This window comes from Camelus dromedarius, chromosome 9 (genome assembly GCF_036321535.1).
Source record: "Camelus dromedarius isolate mCamDro1 chromosome 9, mCamDro1.pat, whole genome shotgun sequence".
Classification (NCBI taxonomy): domain Eukaryota; kingdom Metazoa; phylum Chordata; class Mammalia; order Artiodactyla; family Camelidae; genus Camelus; species Camelus dromedarius.
In genome coordinates, this window is record NC_087444.1 from 15,724,169 (window position 1) to 15,746,405 (window position 22,237).

The 22,237-nt window shown below is 35.3% G+C and overlaps 1 protein-coding gene across 2 annotated transcripts; it reads right to left on the reverse strand.

The window, feature by feature from the left end:
* Window positions 1-230: 230 nt before the first annotated feature.
* On the reverse strand, window positions 231-19,040 carry LRIF1 (ligand dependent nuclear receptor interacting factor 1). Of its 2 annotated transcripts, XM_010993467.3 has the most exons (4): window positions 18,575-19,040; window positions 6,278-7,784; window positions 4,807-5,076; window positions 231-3,952 (listed from the first exon to the last, which is right to left on the reverse strand). In XM_010993467.3, the coding sequence occupies exons 1-4, from the start codon at window positions 18,640-18,642 to the stop codon at window positions 3,515-3,517; spliced, it is 2,283 nt and encodes a 760-aa protein (XP_010991769.3). In that variant the 5' UTR covers window positions 18,643-19,040; the 3' UTR covers window positions 231-3,514. The 2 variants fall into 2 exon arrangements, with proteins under 2 accessions (XP_010991769.3, XP_010991770.3); XM_010993468.3 differs by lacking the exon at window positions 6,278-7,784 and having other exon boundaries at window positions 18,575-19,027.
* Window positions 19,041-22,237: the final 3,197 nt, after the last annotated feature.

Sequence of the window (22,237 nt, forward strand, 5' to 3'; positions counted from 1 at the left end):
CTTAGAAACAGAATTGCTGGCCCCATTGATTGAAAGGTAAATACATATGTAATTTGGTTAGACATTGCCAAATTTCCCTCCAGAAGAATTTGCATTCCCAATTTACATGTACCAATTTGCATTCTCATCAGCAATGTATGAACATGCCTATTTCTTCACAGCTTTGCCAACAGAATGTGTTGCTATATTCTTAAATGTTCCATTCTGACCAATGAGAAATGGTATCTGAGTGGTTTTAATTTTTATTTATTTCATTTTGAGTGAATTTGAATACTTCTCATATGTTTGAGGGTTTTTTTAAAAAAAAATCTTTCATGGCGAATTGTCTGTTCATATATTTTCCTCATTTTTCTATTTGGTTTTTGGTCCTTTCCTCCTCCTTAACTTACACTTCTAACACAATTACTTGGCTATTGTGCTAAGTAAAGGTTGTAGAAGGACACTGGTGGAAGCAGGGAGACAGTTATTTCAATGATTCTAATGAGAGATAATGCAAGGTTGTCACAGTGGAGGTGGTAAACAATGGTCAGATTCCAGGTGAACCTATAATGAAGAATAAGAAAAGGAATATATGTATGTATATGTATGACTGAAACATTATGCTGAACACCAGAAATTGACAGATTGTAAACTGACTATACTTCAATTTAAAAAAAAGAAAAAAAAAGCTATATGAGATTATCACAAGTGAATATAGGTGTAAAACAGACATGTAAGACCTGAGCAATAAGTAACTCCAACAATAAGAGATCAAGGAGGAGGGGAGGAATCAGCCAAAGAGACTGAAGAGGAGCAGCCAATAAGGTAGTAGGAAATAAAAAATATGGTGTCCTGGTAGCAGAGTTAAGAAAAAATTTCAAAGACAGACATAAAAAGTAGCAAATGCTACTGACAGGTCAAGTAAGATAAAGACTAAGAATTGACTGTTAGATGTAGCAATACAATGACTGTTGGAGACCTTGAGAAAAACAGCTTTAGTAGACTGGTAAAAATAAAACCCTAATTTGAGTGAATTTTAGAATGAGAGGGTAGGAGTTTAAGATCATCAGTATAGACAAATTTTAAGAATTTTGCTGTAAAGTATTCAAGCCACATTTCCATATCATGAAATACATTATGAGAAGAAATGTGGGTGCTTGATTCCATGAACAAAAAAATCTTAATAATAAGCCAAAAAATCAAAAGGAGAAAGTAGGCTGAAAAGAGGTTAAAGAAAAAAATGAAATGAAATGAGGATGGAGGCAATATGTCTCTTAGGATGATTTTGGTTGAATTTATTTAACAAACACTGATAGTATATGTATAGTTGGATCACTTTGCTGTATACCTGAAACTAACATTGTAAATTGACATGTCAATAAAAAATAAGAATTAAAAACAATGATACATTGCTATGTGTCAGGCACTATTGAAGGATTTATAAATACAAATTCAATAATCTCTTCCAATCCTCAAATTTCACTTGAGATTGTCCTTCTTCAAACCTTTAAATGTACTCAGATATAAGAGCCCACAATTGTATCTTATTCGTTTATACTATTTCCCTAAGTGAATATATCCAGACCTATGACTTTAAATAATATCTGTTTACTGATGGCCTATAACTATATATCTCCTAGTGCCCAAATTTAATATTTTAGCTTGATGGGAATATGAAATGTTAATTTTTAATATTTTAACTTGTTTTAATTTTTCCCACAAAGCACACGTTTCTTTAATAATAAAATGTTAAAATTTTTCATAGGTGGTAATTAATGAACTTATATTCCCACTAATAGATAAATTAAGAAGACTGACAAGTGACCATTAGTTATAGCAACATGGAAGTCACTGGTGTCCTTAACAAGATCTATTTTGGTGTGGTAAGGGGAGCAAAACCTGCCTGGAAAAGTTTGGCAGTCCTTCAAAGAGGATATGACCCAGCAATTACACTCCTACGTATGTACTCAAGAGAACTGAAAACATATGTCCACACAAAAACACGTACCAAATATTCATAGCAACACAGAAACATAACATCCTACTAGCCAAAATGTACACAACCCAAAAGTCTATAAACAAATGAATGGATAAATGAAGTGTGGTATATCCATACAATGGAATATTACTCAGCAATTTTAAAAAGAATTAAGTACTAATAGACCTGACACAGCACAATGAAACTTGAAAACATTAAGCTAAGTGAAAGAAATCAGTCACAAAAGAAAATATGCTGAATGATTTAGTTTATGCATATGAATGTCCAAAATAGTCAAATATACAGATAGAAAGTGTACTAGTGGCTGCCAAGGGCTGGGAAAAGGAGAGTCTGGGGAGTGACTGCTAATGCTTATGAGATTTCTAAGGGGATAATAAAGATGTTCTAAAATTAGATCATTTGATGGCTGTGCAGCTCTGTGAATACAATGAACACCACTGAATTATACACTTTAAATGGGTGAATTTTATGGTATGTGAATTATCTCAATAAAGCTGTTACAAAAATACCAAAAAGGCATGAGAATCTGGCTGGTGCTCAGTTTGCATTTGTTCTGCTCCTTCTCAGTATTTTCTGATTTACTGTTGTCTATTTTGTTGGAAATGTACAGATTTTATTTGACTTACTTCCAGGAATTTGTTAATTGTTAAAAAAAAATAACCTTTTCCTCCTTCTCCTTAATCTCTATCTCTACACCACTCTCCAAATCAAAGACAACCAGATAGAAAAATGTTTGTTTGCCTCTATTAGGAAAACTACACTTTACAATTTTAAAAAGTATGAAATATGGCCATATTCAGATTTACTTCTCATACAATCCAAATCACATATGTACATATCAAAAAAAAAAAAAACAAGGAACCATTCACCTAGGAATAATAACATATCACTTTAAGCAAACAATACATTATATAGCCTAAATTCTAAAACCCATTTTGGATTATATGAGACTACTTTGTCAAAGTTACAAAACAAGTGTCCCTCACGCTTGAGAAATGTTTGAATTTTTAAGTAATGCTGCTATAATACATTTTCTTTCATGAAATTAAAAAAATATTTACATCAATGGTGAGTAGAAGCTATCATCATTTTATGGATAAAAAGACATATACATACACAAGTCAATTGACAAAGCTGTTTAGAGCTGATTTCCTCTCTTGGATTATTAATTTCAGCAGTACACAATAAATACCTATTGCTGGAATAACATCTGTGCAATTTAGCTAAAGATATAAACAATAACAAATATTCCAACTTGGGGAATTCTAGTTAAAGTAGAAGAAAAATAGAAAAATTCTCCTTCCAAAAAAAGGTCTGGACAAAGACCCAGATAGCCCATGTAGATTATTCACAAAAGTCAAAAGTGAATCAACCTTTTCCGTACTCCTTAAATAAAATTTTATAATCAATTTTATAATGAAAAGACAAGTTTCATCTTCAAAGATGCTTTCAGAATGCATCTATAATTAACTTAATGCAAAAGTATATGAAAAACACAGCTATTTCATTCAAGTCTTTTAGCATAGCAATATTTTATTATTTTTGGTGCATCTTCTTACGCATTTCTTCAAGAGCTGCTTCTTTCTCTCTCAGCGCCTGCTTAAGTCTTCTTATTTTTTCATCTCTAATGGTTTCTTCTAACTCTGGTGGTGTCATGGGGAAAATATCATCAGTATAATTTTTATTGAAGGAATGGCTTTGTTCAAAAGCTGCACTTGAACTCAGTGTGCCTTTCTCTTGGTTCTCTTGGGTACAATCTTCTATCTCAGGTCTCTCTTCTTCCCTGGTTTTGCTGAGGCTTGAGAGATTGCTACAGTGTGATACATCTGAAGTTGGTAAAATACTGCTAAAGTCTTGCGAACCAGTGACATTAGTTCCTCCATTTAGAGCTGTGTTACAAATATTCTCAGTTTTTCTCTTCTTTGTGTGATCCATCTTCTTAGCTGTTTTTGCTTTTCTTTTCTTATCAAAACCCTGTTGCAATTGTGAGTAAGATTCCAAAAGAAAAACAAATATTATCGCTGTATATATAGTGTACTCTCAAATTTAATGAAGTTTGCAGATATAAATATTTAGCAATTAAATTCAACTCAACAAGATCTATTGAGAACAACTACAGCAAGAAATTAGCATTTACTACTGTATGGTATCAAAGTGAATAGCAATGTCCTGATGGTATTCATTGAGAATTGCTTAATTCACATTTTCCTGCTTAAGTTGAGTATTAGGAGCTGTACTGGTCTACTACCAAAACATAACAATTTGTGAAGAGTCTAAGAAATAGAATTTATTTTTTCCTCTGCATGGTAGGCATATATAGCTTACCACTGGGAAAGACTGACTGGTCTCTGATCTGTAGCTCAGGATATTAAACAATGGTAAAATATTTATAAGTAGAATGACAGAAGGCAAAGCTAGAGGGATATTTTTTTTCATCATTATTGTGTAGATTTCTTAAGCTGTTTTTTATATTAAGAGTAATACTGTAGTGAATATTTGCATGCTTATATTTCCTCTACAGTTCTGTTATTTATTTTAGATATGGTCTTCAAAGTAGGATAACTAATTAAAAAGTCATTTTCTTATAATTTTATGATAAACAGCAGGTGAATAAAAATACTTAAAATTAAAAAAAATTAACTGGGAATGTATTTTTATCTGTGCATACATGGTTCTTTTCAAAACCACTCTGGTATAATACATATATAACTCAAATTTGGTAACAACTATCATTCATATTAATGCACAAGACAAAAAACCCTATCAAGAAAGTTAATACATTTATGTATCTTTGGAGTACATACAAAGGACACTTTAAAATCTATTACCTGTTTTCTCCCTTCCTCCTTCACTATAAATTGTGTCTCTTTGTAAGTATCACTCTTCACCAAATTGCTAAATAAATCAAAACATTCTCCAGAGCCCAAATGGTGAGGAATCCGAGTAAGGCATACTCTCAAATCTTTAGTGAGACCAAATATCTTTTTAAGTTCAGCATCATTCTTCAGATATGCCTTATTGCTTCTTCCTTGAGAATTTTTCCTGTTATTTCTTTCTTGAGTAACTTTTTCTAATGTTGATGCCATCTCATTCTGGATCTGGAATTAGGAAAAAAAAACACACAAACAATACTGCCAATTACTTAAGCTATTTTATCAGACTAGCAACTAAGTGATTATCTCATCTTACTTAAAATGTCATGCTTTAAAGTCCTAAATGGTTGGACTGCTTTACTCTTGCCTTACTACCCACACTTGAAAACCTGAACTTAACTGAGCAAATCCACAATGTTCCCTTGCAATTTTACTTCCTTGCACTAGAAAAGTAGCAGGTAGTCAATTCTTAAACAAATGAAATGAGAATAGAGACTAATGACAAGTTAAAAGTAATCTATATGGCTTTATTTTGGAAACTGTCATGTTTTGGAAAACTCTTATGCCTTTAATCAATCTTATACTTAATCAGAATGTACCTCCTTACATCTCTGAAGTTCAGTGAATTCTGTACTGAAGGGGAGAAATGCTGACGTTATTAAGTAGACCCCTAAGAAGGAAAAGGTGGGTACAAATACTTAGCACAGACACACGTATCTTAAGTAGAACAGAAAGGTAACTATGTGAATATGTTGGATAATTGAATGAGGTGTCAGAAAGAAGGGCTAAAAAAAGGAAAAGGACACGTCTACTGAAAAAAAAAAAAACCCAACCCAATCAAGACGTTGATAAATCCTATTTCCACAAATGACTGAAAGATAAGCCCTGTCCTACCCCTTCCACCACCTACCTAAAAAAAAAAAAAAACTGCCAGATATCTCCCTAACACCACAAAACAAAGAAACAAACAAATCCCAGCTCTCCTCTATGCATAATAATAATCTGTGCATATACTCAAAGTAGGCTCTGAAATATTTATGTGTGTATATGTATTTCGGTGTACAAATATAAGTATGCACATATACACACACACAGTTTTACTAAGCTTTGAATTCACATTGTCCTTCTCCAACTCTTCTAAACCTTGTTGCTCTGTGATTTGTTTAATTTTGTTTTAAAGACTTGGCATGCCAAATGATTCAAGAGAAAGATATTGCTTGAGTTCTCTCTATCACACTCCTGAAGAGTTTTCTTCTGATGAAAGCTTTGACTTATTTAAGCATTCATGTCTGTATGGTATGTGTGTGATGAAGAGGAGGTTGGGAGAGGAGTGGAAAAGAGGTATCACAGATAACTTTTGAGAATTAAGAAAGAAAAGATTTCTATATACATAGATAAAAAGAACACCCTGACATGGGAAAATTACCTTTGGTTCTTGGTCTCTGAAAACACACTGTTGTGAAGTAACAGTTGTTGCATCAACAGAGGAACTTATTTTCTCTATGCTCTGGATGATATTTCCTTTTCTGGGGGCATTCTGTCCTGTACTAAATCCATCTGGAAAGTCTGGCTTTGTGAATAAAGTCTTACTCTGTTTTAAGCAGTTAATGGATTGGTTCATATTATGTGGATCTGGGGTAGAAAGAAATGGTTTCTCCACTTTTTTATTCTTCTCTGCCCTTAGATTGGCCATGGAAGCAAGTCGGGTATTTGAAAGTGATTTTGTCTCCATCTGGGAACATTTACTTTTAGCCAAAACAATATTTACAACCTCTCTGGATATTTCTGTGACTGGACTTGAACTCACTATCTGAGATGTATCTTTTCTTGGAATATCAGGAGAAACAGAATTCTGTTGGTCAATTAGTGATGGCAAAACATCTGTCCCCTTTTTAGCCAACAGGTAGACTTTCCCATTAAACATAACCAAAGCATTATCTTTAATAGGCATACTTTTGGATTGTGTCCCACCAGGACTGATGGTACTCAATGGTGGCATATTAATAATATTGTCTCCCAAACTTTTCCTATCTACAAAAGTTTTTAAAATCTTTGAAGCCACATTATTTGAAGATTTAACAGGAACAAGAGATGGAGTGCAAGGCTGTAGATTTTCTTGAAAAATCCATTTCACTGGAGCAGCTTGAGAATGCTGACCACCTTTTAATTGTGTCTCCTTAGCAACATTCACTGGAATTTGTGTGGTATTTAGTATCACTGGCTTTGCTATTTCTGTAACAGGTTTTGGGTAAATGTTTTGAAAGTTCTTGGTAACTACATTTTTCACTGTATTTACAGGAGATACATAAATAACAGTCGGTATTTGGGAGGCCTCAACTGTTCCTGAGGTACTTGTGGTTGCAGATGCAAGTATCTTTTGCTGAACTGAAGGAGGCAATGATGACGCTGGTACAGATTTCACTTCAGCATGGGCTGGAATCTGTAAATGATGCCCAGAAGGCAAAACTGGAGACTTGACAGTCATTGGAAGACTCTGGGTATTTACTAAAATATAAGATGAATCATTTTGTGTTGAGGAGGGAGAAACAGCAAATGTTTGCATGGTGAGTCCATCAATTTTCACACCATGACTCTGAACTTTAGAAACTGATGAAGTAAAATTTTCAGTTCCCACAGAAGTAACTCTAACTTTTTCTGCTGTATCTACTGTTCTTGTAAGAAAATAGTTTGAAGAACTGGCTGGCTGAAAAATGGGCAATTGAACTGATGAACTTGTGGAAGAGCTGGAAATCTGAGTCTTAAAAGTAACTTGAACTGGGCTTCCTGTATTCCCTTTCAAAGCATCAGACATGACTGAAGATTGAACTAGCGGTATAAGATTTCCAGAGGAATTAGGAATTGGAAGTAATTGCAGAAGATTTTTTCCATCCGAGCCAATCGTCTGAACTACTTGGTACATGCAGCCTGAAACACTTAAAAGAACATTGAGTAAATAAATACAACATACTACATGGTATATACATTTTATTTAAAAACATATTTGCAAATATTATTTTTAAAATACAAAAATTCATAAAATAAATGTAATTTGTCACTTTGCATTTTCAAAGTGATATACTGCAAAACAAAGATTTTGAAGAAGTAGAAGAAATAATCAAAGATATGATCAGCTTTGATTTAGATCTTCTCACATGATTAGGCAATAGGTATAAGATATTAGCATTTATTCCTAAAACTAAAAGTAGACTTTTCTAAGGTTTTACGCTGGATAAAATTTTGCCTACTAGAACATGCTCCTCTTACACTATTAGCATTTTCCTTTCTCCTTAAATTCTTTCCTCTTGTTTTCTCCTTTATTATTACTAATCAGGACTCTCATTTCATCTCCATTTATGCTTATTCCACTTCCCTCACTCTTTTCTCCCTTCACCCAATCTGTTCTATGTTCTTCCCTCTAATAATGACTCACAAGTTCTACTGTCAGCCATACTTCTTTGCTTAAGGCATCTCTTACGTTGATACCTTAGGGTGCCACTATTTCTGGAGACTAAACTTAGTTACTCATGTAGGAACCAGTTTCTTCTTTGATTTATTGTTTCAGCACATTTTTGATATTTGGTGCTAAATAGATCTTGGTGTGGCAATTACTCATATTAGTTCCAACTGTCTGTCAGTCCGTATTTATAACAGCAACATCATTTAGCTGAAAGGTTTTCAATGAACACAGAATACACCGGAAGTCATTTTTTTTCAACCTAGCCTATTTTAATCCTGATACTTATGAACTAGTTCTTAGCACAGGTTGTCTGATTTTTTAAAAATCTAATACATAACAGTCTCTGTATAATCAATTATTCGTAGATTTCTTGAATGCAGACTCTTCAAGTTGTACATACCTAAAATCACCTTTCAGTTCTTGGAAAATACTAAACCCTCACAGGACTCGGGGCCATCACACATGCTACCTAGGTATTTCTCTCCCATCCACATAACTTAAGTCTCAACATAAATGATACTTCCCAGGAGATACATTCTCAGGCCACCTTAACTACCCTTGTCCTTCCTTTATAATTAATAGTATTACATCTATCAATTTCCTTCATGGTACCACAAGTTGTCATCATATATTAGTATTTTTCACTAGTCAACACACTGTCTCTTATGCTAAATTCCAGCAACGTGGGTAAAGAGTCCATGTCTTACAGACCCAGTATGACCTTCTATGACTAAGGTCAATGAAGAAAAAAACTTAACAAAATATAATAAGCAGACTTCTCATTAGTGCAAAGGTGTGTTTTACTGCCTACAGGTACTTTTAAACACTCGGGTATTAACACGAATCAAAGCCAAAAATTCTATGCATCCTAGGATGCACTGGAACTCAGTTTTACCTTTCTGCAACCCAAAATAACATAATTATATCTTTACAAATGTTTAAAACAGTTTTCTTGCCATTTGACAGTACTTCAAAATGTTCTATTACTTTCAATAAATTAAAAGGTAATCTTTAAAGAGACGCACGAACAAAGAAAAGTATGAGTTCTTGCTTTAATGACGTGAAGAGAAAAACCCACCTTCACCACCTCCCCATACCCCAAAAAGCAAATATAAACTGGATCAGAACTCATTCAACTTTAATGTATTAAACCAAAATTTAAAGTGTCTGTTATGGTTGAGGTAGTAGGTTTAGTTATGGGGAAAAGGTCAATAAACTATAGCCTGTGGGCCATATCTGTCCCCCACCTTGTTCCTGTGCAGTACACAAGCTAAGAATTGCCTTTATATTTTGAATTTGAAAAAAATCACAAGAATAATATTTTGTGATATGTGAAAATTACATGAGTTTCAAAACCCAGTATTTATAAATAAAATTTTATTAGTACACACTCATATCCATTTTTTTATGCATTGTACATGGCTGCTTTCATGCTGCAACAACAGAGTTGAGAAGTTGCCACAGAGATCACATGGCCTATAATGCCTAAAATATTTACTATCTGGCCCTTTACAGAAAATATTTGCTAGCCTCCAAGCTAGTTCAACTCACAATTCCTGAAAGAACTTAAACTGCTGGAAACATGGACATGAAGATAGGCAATTATTAAGTGAGATAAATGATGTATTTGGATGAGTACCAAAATGCTCACCTTTTCTTAAAACATTCTCTCCTCAAGGTTTCCTAGATGTGACACGTTTACCCCTGTATGACTCCTCAATCTTCTTTGCCAACTCATCCTACTTGAATCAACCTTCAAACATTGGAATTCACCAAAGTTTAGAGTGAATTCTTCTCTTCTTACTCTGTAAGCTCTCTCTAGATGACTTATTTTAGATGCATGACATCAGTTAAATTACCATTTCAATATCAACAATTCAAATATTTGTATCTTAGCTCTTTTGAGATTCAGGCTTTTGACATTTCCACTCAGAATCTCAAACGCTCTTAAAACTCAACATGGCCTTCCCCAGTGTTTTTCCTTCAGTAAGTGGCATCCCAACTATCTTAAAAGCCTATGTCCGAACAAGTTAATTTCTGCTTTCTTACTGTCTGTATTTAACCTATCACAAAATCCTATTGATATTACCTCTTAAATTTCTCTTGATCTGTTCATTTCTTTTCAAATCAACTGTCACTACTATAGTCCAAACAGACATCATCTCTGGCTTGGACATTTACAGTAGCTTCGTATCTTCTCCTTTTCAAATTATTTCACACTTGAAAGCTGTCCCTTCTTTGCTTAAAATATGTCAGCAGCTTCCCATTTCCTTTGAGTGGTAGAAAAGAAACCAAGAGATTCTGATACAATGGAAGTCAAAGGAAGAGAGAGTTTCAAAAACATTGGCCAAGTCTATTGAAAGTTTCTGAGAGGCCACGTAGGATACAGGTTAAAAATGTACACTGAAATTAATGGCATAAGTATCACTGATGGCTTTAAAAGAGCAGTTTGGTGGGGAAAGAAGTTGCCAGGAGAGAATTATGAAGAAAGAATATGAAGATGGCAAGGACAGACAACTCTTTTATGAACTTTGACCATAAAAGGGAAGAGAAAAGCTGGTAAATAGTTGGAGGTTAAATGGGGTCAAAGAAAATATCTTTCTTTTTTCTTGTTTTTAATGTTAGGTGAACCAGAGCATAAATGCTCATGTTAGTCATCAAGAGGAAGAGACTGTTAATAAAGGAGAAAGAGGGATAATTAATAACGTAAAGTTTGAAAAGGAGGTAGGAAATTGGGACCAGAAGACAGGTGGAGAGATTGAATCATAAAGAGAGCTGATGAAATATTTCTCTTCACTGGAACTGGAAGAGAGGTTCAACTGCAGATCAATTTAAAGCTTTGGTGCTAGAAGGTTAATTCTGATCTAGTACCTTTTATCTGAGCTGTGAAAAAGGACATGACATCATCTGCTAAGAAGAGGAGCAAAAAGAGGAAGAGACTTGAGAAAAATCCGTAAGATTTGAAATAGCTTTTGTGAGAAAATAAGCTGACCTCATAAAATATTAGATTCATCAGGCAGCACTGATTGCCCAGGGAGATTGGTAATGATTATAAATTTATAGTGATATCAATCTCTGCTCTCGGGAGATTTCCCTTGTTTCATGGGGTATAGGCAAAGAGAAAGTAAGTCAATGAGTTCATCCAGGGTTGGGGTGTCTTCAGAAGACTACAACAAAAATCAAAGAGGAACAAAAGATTTTAGGGTATTGAAAAAATGATCAAATGATGAAATACAAAATCTATACTAGATGGGATGGAAATGAGAACATGAAGGCTAAAATAGGGAGAAAATAAAGGGAATGGACTGAAAGGCCAGATAAAGGTAAAAAATAGAGTGGGAGTACTTAAACAACTAAGCTAGAAATATAGGAACTGGTGTTTGGAAAGAAGGATGTCTGAATCAAGAACTTTGTAGATGCAGCAATTTCATCTGATAACAAGAACTACAGAAGTGACTAGCTAGTGATAGAATGGAAAACAAACTGGAAAAAACGATCTTTGTACTGAAAGACCAGGTGACAAAGAGGTTATCCATATGTAGGATTAAAGAGAAGTCATGTAGGATTAGAGAGAAGATTGAGTCGTGAGTGCCAAGTTCAGTGACAGGAAGTTAGTAGATGGTATTAATGAACCACAATTAGGATTATTTACCAACTTCTGGTCACTGATGTACCAGAAAGTTGTCTTGAAGCCCACTCTCTTCTGCAATCTATTTTCTTTCCCATTATTCTACTCTACCTTATTCTCAAAGATTACCAAAAATATCCTCATAGTTAAACCTGGCTTTACTCTATCCTTATTCCCTAAGGTACTTGGCTGAAATAGGCACAGCTAGCTAATTATCCCTCCATCTTGAACTTCTTCCTATCATGAGTTCCACTGTGTACAATGTTTCTTTTGTCATTCTTAATGTTCCCTTTCTTATTCGTTTTCTGCATTTTAAGCATCCAACTATGACTACTCCCTAAAGCACTTTCTTGACCCTGTTTTTCTTTCAAGACATTCTTCCTTAAAGACTGTACCAATGTTGAAGGCTTCAGCTATTACCTGCAACTATCTCCTTTGCAATAATGACTCTCACAGTCATTATCCCTTCATTCCTTACCCCTAATATTGACCTCAGTTCTACATCTGTGATGTCTGATCAAATATTTTCACTTTTAATACTTTAAAGATAAAATTACTCTCTACTAGAAACTAATACTCTATCTTACCATCCAGTCATGTGTCAGCACTATATTCCAAGTCACTTGGGTCTTAAAACATCTAACCATCTCTATCTTTACCACCCTCCATATTAACCTTTGATTCACCCACAGTACCTTATATAGATGTTTACAAAGGGTAAACATTCAATAAATGTGTACTGATTGAATTATCGATTCTATAAAGCTTTTTTCCCCTTTTACAGTTCTTACTCGTTCTCTTTCTTGACCATTGCCACTTCCACTACCTAGATCAGACCTGCATCACCTTGTGTCTAGTCCTCATTATCTCATCCCCACATTTGGTTCTAACTTTTAAACTAGTTTTTCTGACTATTGCCATTATAATTATATATTTCTGTCAAACTAAATAATTATTTTCATCCTCTTTGCTCAAAGTTCAATAATTCATCATTGCCAATTCAGCTTGACATGAAAATCATCTACAAACTAGCCCTAACCAACCTCTACAACAGTACCACCTATAACTTCTCAACATAAAATCTCTGGTCTTACCAGAGAGGTCTCTGCTATTCCAGATTCCGATGTACATTATTTACTCTAAATATTCTTCAAGGTTTTTTTTTTTTCTTCTCTAATAATTTAAAACATAGTTGTAAATTGTTAATCAATTCATCTTCTCCCTGGAATATATGCTAGTCACTCAAACTCACATTAATTTCTTCCAACCTGGAATCCCTAAAGCACTCCCATTGGTGCTATTAATGCTAGGAGTTAAATATTGCCTTCTATGTTGCCTTTCTGTATTGCCTTTGATCTGTTAGCTAATTTTTAAAGATAAATAAAGTATTGCTTTCCTCAATGAGATTGAAACTCTTCAAGGTTAGAGACCATATCATTGATTTTGTAACTGTTCATCCAATATCAAGCATAGTAGGCCCTCAAAAATTATATAAAAAATAATGCAGCTCTTTCAAACAAAGCAAATATTTCAAATATTGAACTGTCTCAATACCTTTTATTATTTAGTCTCATTTAGTTTATGTACTTCATTTGTCAGTAACAGCTGGCTAACAATAGATGCTTCAACAAACAAGACCCATGCTTTTATAATTATTTGAGCAGGGCAAGCACATTTTAATTGGCATTGTATTTAAACAAATCACACACGCTTCTGATACTTCATTCACATATTTTATTATTTGGCTGCTATATTTCCGCTTTATAAAAAACATTTATATTGCACAAACTATTTTCAAATCTAAGCAGATATTCCCTCTCTTCTCCTCCCATTTCCCCTCTAAAAAGGGGAAGAAAATACAGTTTCTTCTATGTGAATATATCAGTCAAGATTCATATAATCTACCAGAGACCATAAAATCCTTAAGAGTGTGTTATCCTATTCATACTTATATTCTCTACACCTAACAGAGCAACTGGCACATAGAAGACAGTAATATTAGCTGAACTGAATCCCACAAGCTATAATTTTTAAAAATCCATGATTTCTTAGTAACAAATGAAATGAATTCTAAAAGTTAAACTGAAATGCAGAATGCTAAGGAGAGAAGTGATAAATCAGGGTGAAGTTCATATTTCTTCAATCAATATACATTTTTTCCAGATCTAGAAGAGACCAACCTCCCATTTAAGATACTAAAACCCTATAAAGAATCTGTTTTCTTAAAGACCATATTCTGTTAGCCAAAATTAGAACTAAATCTAGAACCAGATTCTGCATCCTACACTCTAGTACATCACTTAAGAATAATCAACATGTTAATTACTTTAAACCAGCTAGGATCTGAACTGAGAAATTACACTGGGAAAATAACACAGTTTAAGGCTTTAAAAGAGAATGGAGGAAAACATTAGAAAGATTATGGGCTTCTAATCCTGGCCCTTCCAATTATTAGTTGATTGACTTTGGTAAATTTACTTAACCTCTTTGACTCTTCATTTGTAAAATGGGGACAATAAGACTTGCTCTGAGAAGTAAATGAAATAACTGGCTGGGATTATGGTAAACTCCCAATATATGCTAGATGTCATCTTCCATTAAACTATATAATTGGTGCCCAAGAACAAGTAAATAAATGAATCATGTAATCTTTTGAAAATGTGAGAACCTTAATAAAAGATACATTAAACATACTTATAATGTTATGTAACTTCTGACATTTTTCACTATTCTAATTTTTACATGAAGCATTCACAGATTAGAATATGGAATGATAAAAATCTTGCAGGTTAATGAACATTTTGTAGATAATTTTGCAAAATATATTTTTCCACTGCTAGTAGACCTTTTTCCATCTTACTCTCTATGATTTAACATTATGTACATACATAGTATATGCAAGTACATAATGTAACAGGATATATGATAAGATAAATCATATAATACTATATAGATACGTTTTTATAAATAATTGTCATAATAAGCAGTCCAGCAAGGTAGTTACTGCCATTTCCATTTTATAGTTGAGAAAATTTAAGTTCAGTAATATTAAATTACTTATTTAGAATGACATGCTGTCTTGGGCAATCCCATCCACTTTTCTGTATTTACTTTAACATAACCCCAGCGTAACAGGGTCCCAAAATATTCATGCATAAATGGAGAAATAAGTAAGAAACAGATTTCAGTTAGCCTGTGTGGTATGTGTGTCTCTCTTTCTCTCTCACACACACACAAATCACAAAAGTAACGATAAAAACACTTACACTGTAGAAAACTAAACAAAACTAATAAAGGCACACTGAACTGACAATGAAATATAATCTTTCTAATCAAACCAAGCCCCCTGCTGAGGACACTCATTTTAGCTCCCTAATTAAGAACAAAGGGTCAAAGGCGGATAGAAGCCAACTGCCAATCACATGACATCCTAATTGCTATTATTGTAGGATGTATCATCACAGGCTTTTATTATAATACCTCCAAGCTGATGACTCACAAGTCTCTAATTTCCAGCTCTGACCCTGCCTGAGTTCCAAATTCAAATATCTCTCTGATTGCTTTCTTGGTGTGTTCCTCATCTCAAATTAATTTACCAATATCTACCAGAAAATTGGCATCATAATTGATCCCCTTTTCTTCATGCCAATTCACTGACAAGGTCTGCCTATTTCCCCCTCTATATTTCTTTGAATCCAACCCATTCTATATCAGCTAGTGCAGACTCTCAGAATCTCTAAAAGGACAACTGAAATAGAATCTTTAATATGCCCGATCCCTCACCCCCAAATCCTCACTAACATCAGTTACATAAAATGACATCTGATCATGATAGTTCTTTTCCTAAAATCCTCTGAAGGATCTCCAACAGATGAAGTCTAACCTCTTTAGCAAATCCTTAAGAACTATCTATTTATCCTGCTAGTAGCATGGTATTAAATAAACACCAGTTACTAGTAATACGTCATACTGGTGCTTTATTTATCTATTCCCTCTGCCTGGGCATAGCCTGTATCATCTTTAATTGGATGGCTAATACTTACATTCCCCAACTCAGCCCCTCCAGAAACCTTTCCTAGAATTCCCTTTCTCTATGCCCTCAAAGCATCATCCTATACATAACACTATGAAAAAGTGTACTGTATCATATTCCCCTCTAGACTTGAAGGTTTTTCATGGGCTTTGCCCATATCCTAAATGGAGTAAGTCTCTCCATTTAGCACAGTCTATCATAAAGTAGGCACTCAGTGAACATTTTTTAACCAATTGTTTGAACTATACTGATAAATGGTGAACTAGCATATGAACCTAGGTCTCTTTAACTCTATCTTCTTTCTACTGTACCATTCTGACTTCTACTTTGTTCTTTGCATATAAAGCCCAAATCTAAATAAACTTAATGCCTACTGTCACAAATACCTTCCAGATTTTTACTTTGTACTGTAAGATTAAATTTGGGTTTTACATTTTATGCTCTGATGAAGTAAGGGATACTTCTAAACAATAAGCATTCTGTACCACATTACTGAGAAATTTTACAAAAGGAAATAAGTAACTCAAGAAAAACTCAAGTATCTAAAGAAAATAAGAAAATCATTTAGTCATTTTAAGGTTATAAAGAAAATAAATGACTTAGTACCAACAAAAAATATTACCAGAAAAAAATAAGAAAATTAACCTTCCAATAAACGAACGAGCTGACATTAACCCAATGATCTACAAAAGTTTACTTGGACGTCATGCAGATTGTTACTTGCAAAACAGAATAGAACCAAATATGAAACCAATAACCAAAATAAGTGTCAAATAGCTTCACAAAGACATCTGGTAACCCAAATATGTGATTTAAAACCTCAGGGATTTGAAGAAATAAATGCATTCAAAGATGATGAAAACAATGCATAAACCAATGAGTTAGTGAACTCCTTATTATTGATGATTATAACTAAAACAAAATTCAATTTGTAATGTTTTAAAAAATATAGAGATAGTCAAAAGGATCTGAAACTGGATAATACAGTTCAAATATACCATAAATAAAAATGTAAGGTTTCTGATTTCTGGTATTGAAAAAGAATGCAATCCTGAAACAAACTGTGTTAGATTTGGGTAAAGTAGATGTCATCAAATATCCAGGTACTAAAATAAGACAGAAGAAATGAACCATCATTAAAGAGTAATTCTATTTTTGCATAACTATACAGGGCAGTCTCTGCCTCCCCCCACCCTCGCCCCCACCCTACCCTCAACTTCCACCAAAAATAAGCCAAAAAAATATACGTACACAAAAGCTGGTTCTTGTTACTATTTGAAATCAACTCTTTCTTGGCAGTTCTTCAATATATTTTTAGCTCACCACTTCTGGTGACTATTTCTTTTCAGAATATTATGAGTGCTTTTTAACAAAGTATTTATTACAATTAGGTTTTGTATCTACTCGTAACTACCTACTTCCTGGGCTAAAATTTGTACAGAAGTAAAGTTGTATCTTATGATAATAACAATAGCTAACATTTAAATAATGCTTTTCCATTTTCGTATACTAAGTATTTTAGTATATTAATTCATTTAGTACTTAAAATATCTCTTAAGTGCTCTTATTTACACACTGGAAACCAGGTCACTGGGTCTCACAGATTTTTTTGTTATTACAAATCTAGGATTAAAACCAGGGAGCCTGATTTTCTTCAAGCATAAATGCTCTTTCTTAATTTTTAAATATCCACTTCCATAATCTCTTCTTCACATTTTCCTTCTGCAGAGACCCATTAACTTTTTTTTCTCACCACTTTTATATTCACAAACCATAGAGAGTACAACTTAAAATACTCTACCTTAGCTAACAATTTTGTTCCTGTTTTATTTCGTCTTAATATAAGCTTTAAAAAAATCTACTGAGTGATAAACTATCGTCTAAGCTTAAAAATAAGTCTTTCCAAAAAATACTGGAATCTCCACCTGTCAAATGTAGTTCCTCGGCATATACATCAAATTCGAGACAGCATTCTCATTACACCTGCTTCAAATACGCTGTTACAATGGATTGATTTTACATAATTTTTCTATTTTTACTTTTCTTATCTTCAAATAAAAATATTACTCTAAATTAAAAAAAAACTCCTTTTCTCTTATTTCAGGACAATTTTTGTTTCTATATTCATGTACTCATCAATTACAACAAAAACGTGTCTTTTCCTCCTAAATCTCTTAAATTATAGCTATTTTCACTGAAGATCCAGCGCCACCTGAGCTGCACTTGCTAATAATCCGCGCTGCTTGCTGCGTGTCTTTCTGCGAGTGCGCGAGAATCTTCCAGAAGGATTTGGTGACACAGACGCGCCCGCCATGTTGCTTTTCCTCTCCCGTGGAGATCTACTCTGTCAGCCTATGAAACTTCAGACGCTGGAGTCCTGCGGAGCAAGGGCAGAGGCTGACTGCGTCAGGCCCTGAGGTTTTACGTTTCCAAGAGGGAAGCGCTCTAGGGCTCTAAATGCCGAAGTGCCGCGCCCTTCCCCTGGAGTGCTCACCCACTCGCGTCTGAACTGCAGAACGTCAGGAAACGACGGCCGATTCGACTTCCTGCTAAGAGACGGGCGAGGGGCGGGTTGTGTCGAGGGAGATTCGAAACCGGTACTTACCAATGCGAGGCGCTGCCTGACTTTTCCTCTGCAGGTTTCAGGAAGACCCTCTGTAGGTTATTGGACATTTTAGACAGGTGGGAGGGGGCAGTACATCCAGGAAAGCGGGGAGTATAGGGGCCGAGGTCCTCCAAGGGGCGAGAACCAGAGCGAGAGAATGTTGGGCTGGAGTTGCCCTGGAGCAACTACGAGGGATTCGACGCGGTCTCGGGAGGGCGTATCCTCAGGCTTCGGAGAAGGCGGCGCAGCCACCAGAAACCGGAAGAATCGGAGCGGCTGACGGGGCGGCTCCAGCCCTAGCCTCTGAAAGAGCAGCAGCTTCGAGTCCCCGCCCCCTGAGAGCGTAGGCCGCCGCTCCAGTCATCCGGAATCAGCGCGGGAGGCGTGGCCCTTAGTGGCACCGCCCCTACCGGCGCCGGATCAGTGGTGAAGACCAAGCCAGGCAGGCTCGGTGGACCCCACCCACAGAAGCCAATTGCACGAGCAAAGCTCAGCCCGGCACCTTCCGGAATCGTCATATCCGGTTGCCTAGGTGACTGGCTCGCTAAAGCCCCGCCCTTATGCTACAGTCCAATCGTAGGTGATGCTTGCTGTCTCTTCTTCCGGATCAAGTAACGAATCGCAAAGGAAAATTCTTAAGATATCTACGCAAAATAAAATGTTTCCGGGGTCAATCGCAAATTTTCTGCTTTTCGTTCGCCGCTAGTGTAAGTTTTCCTGCCCCGCCAGTGTTTTAAAAGACACCGGCAGGATCTTTTGGAGTCGTATGCACTCCTGACTTGAGAAAATTTTAGACGCCTGCCTGTGGCGAGCCTTTGTGTTATTACTACTTCCTGAGGGTTTGTCGTTTTTTTTCCTCTTTCGTGAAGCTTTTCCTGGAGACTTTAACTAACAGCTCCCGCCACCCCACGCTCATGCCTCGCTCGAAATTGTTATTGTCTTATAATTAGTTTATTCTCTTAAAGTTTCATTCCACGTATAAATATACTTTTTGGCATCTTTATTTGGATTTCCAGAGAAAAAACTTTTCAGAAGTCTCTTGATTCCTGCTGTTAAATCACTTACCCGAAAAACAAGTTAGGTCTCTGGCTTGAGGGACAGTCTAGTTCAGCTGAGGCTACAAGGAAGCTGTGGGAAGAGTGGTTTAGAAGATCCAGATTTGTCAGCTATAAGCAGTAAAAAGTAAACTGAGGCGTACTGTTAAAATTTAGATTGATATAAGATAGCCAATTTAAAAGTTTATTTTGTTTTTTTAAAAATCCTGCTTACTTATTCTCCTGACTCCTTAATGAGCTAATATAGATGAAAGACCTTAATGCCTGATACATTAACAGAAAGTAATGTTTTAACTACTGTTCACTCTTTGTTAAAGGTTAATTTTAGCGATATCGAATCCTGTCTGTATAACTGGCATCTATCTTTCAGTCAGATATCTCCCGTATTACTACAGAGCGGGCAGAATGGTAAGCTCTTTATACTGTCGTGGTTTTGGTCATCATCTTATCTGTGAAAGCAAAAATGACTTTAACGAGTTGCCTATTTTTGGCTTGTTCCCGTTTTCTCACTATTTCTTTCGCAGTTTGACTTCTCATATCCATTAACCACTTCTTATAAATGAAACTTATTGTCATAGATTGGGTTCCCTGGGAAGCAGACTCTTGCGATGGACTTTGGTATGCAGAAGGTTTATTAGGGATCATTATCTGTGAAGGGAAGAAAAAGAAGTAGAATTGGGCAGAGGGTGAAGTTATGTTGTGATGCCCAGTGTCAACAAAGGCCTTAGACTATCGCACATACAGCTCTAAAATTAAGATGAACTTTTGAAGTTTTCCCCAATGACATGCAGGATTGCCAAAGAGGGGTGTCTGACCTTAGGCAAGGAGGATCTCCTTAGCTGAGGCAATTACTCAAGAAGCTGATAGCTGAGGCATGTCTGCAGGCAGCACTCCCAGTAACTGGTGGAATAAGACCTTCATTTCTCAAGGGAGGTCTGGGAGAGTCATCATAGCACCCACTGTGCTCATTAAACAACTCATTCAGCTGTTGCAGTTAATGCTGTTTATTACATTTGTTCAAATCTTTACTCAGCAGCATTATTATATCTTCACTCTCGATTTGAAGATTTATCCCTTCTTTGGCCGTTAAACAGAAGAGTTCTTTATTTTTTGTGGGGGTGATAATTGGTTTATTTATTTATTTTAGAGGAGGGTACTGGGGATTGAACCCAGGATCTCCTGCATGCTAAGCAGGCATTCTACCACTTGATCTATACCCTCACCCAGAAGAGTCCTTTAAATCTTGATCATTGAGCCTCTTATTTTCTCAAACTTATTTCCTGGCTCCTCAAGTGATTTCAGCCATGCCTATGGCTTCAATTACCACCTCTAGCGATTGCTATACTAACCAAATACTTACACAATACTGCGTGCCAAGTACTATTCTACGTGCTTTACAAATATTAACTTATTTACTCTTAACAACTAGTAAAAATGATTACATTCAGATGAAGAAACTCATGCACAGAGAATAAAGTAAGAACATGGATAAAGGGGTGAAAGACCAAAAAGAAATTAAAGAATGTTAAATATGGATCTATTTAGCTGGAATATAGAGTGACAATTCTAAGCAGGAACTAACAGAAATGAGTAGATTAATAAGTCAACAAATCCAGGGGATGATTTTATACATGTACATCTCTGAGAAATTAATAATTGAAGCAGACAAAAGATAGGCATAGATAACAAAGCTACAGCTATCCAAACAGTATGCTATTGGCACAAAAACAGACACGTAGATCAATGGAACAGAACTGAGAGCCCAGAAATAAAACTACACTTACATAGGCAACTTATCTAAGACAAAGGGGTCAAGGATATATAGTAAGGAAAGACAGCCTCTTTAATAAATGTTGTTGGGAAAAATGGACAGCTACATGCAAAAGGATCGAATTGGACTACTTTCTCACACCACATGCAAAAATAAATTCAAAATGGATTAAAGACTTAAACCAGGACCGTAAACTTTCTAGAAGAAAACAGGCAGCACATTCTCTGACATTGGTCTTAGGGATTCTTTTTGGATGTGTCTCCTCAGGCAAGGGAACCAAAAGCAAAAATAAACAAATGGGACTGCATCAAACTAAAAACCTTTTGCACAGCAAAGGAAACTATCAATGAAACAGAAAGGCCACTTACTGAATGGAAGAAGTTAATCGCAAACAATATATCCCCAATATACGAATAACTTATACAACTAATCATCAAAAAACAAATGACCCAATCAAAAAATGGGTAGAGGACCTGAATAGATGTTTTTCCAAGGAAGACATACAGATGGCCAACAGGCACATGAAAAGATGCTCAACATAACTAATCATCAGAGAAATGCAAATCAAAACCACAATGAGGTATCACTTCATACCTATCAGAATGGCTATAATCAAAAAGGTAACAAATGTTGGTGTCAAGTATGCGTGGAAAAGGGCACCCTTGTACATTGTTGGTGGAAATTTAAATTGGTGCAGCCACTATGGAAAACAGTATGGAGAGTCCTCAAAATATTAAAAACAGAATTACCATACAATCCAGCAATTCCATTTCTGGGTATTTATCTGAAGAAAACAAAAACACAAATTTGAAAAGATATATGAATGTCTATGTTCAC

Bases quoted from the DNA above. Each gene is read 5' to 3' on its own strand.
- LRIF1 (XM_010993467.3), bottom strand. From the start codon at position 18,642: ATGTCCAATAACCTACAGAGGGTCTTCCTGAAACCTGCAGAGGAAAAG. The intron at 7,785-18,574 runs GTAAGTACCGGT...TGTTCTTTTAAG, and splicing joins TCAGGCAGCGCCTCGCATTG to TGTTTCAGGCTGCATGTACC. The intron at 3,953-4,806 runs GTAATAGATTTT...CAATTGCAACAG, and splicing joins AGGAGGAAGGGAGAAAACAG to GGTTTTGATAAGAAAAGAAA.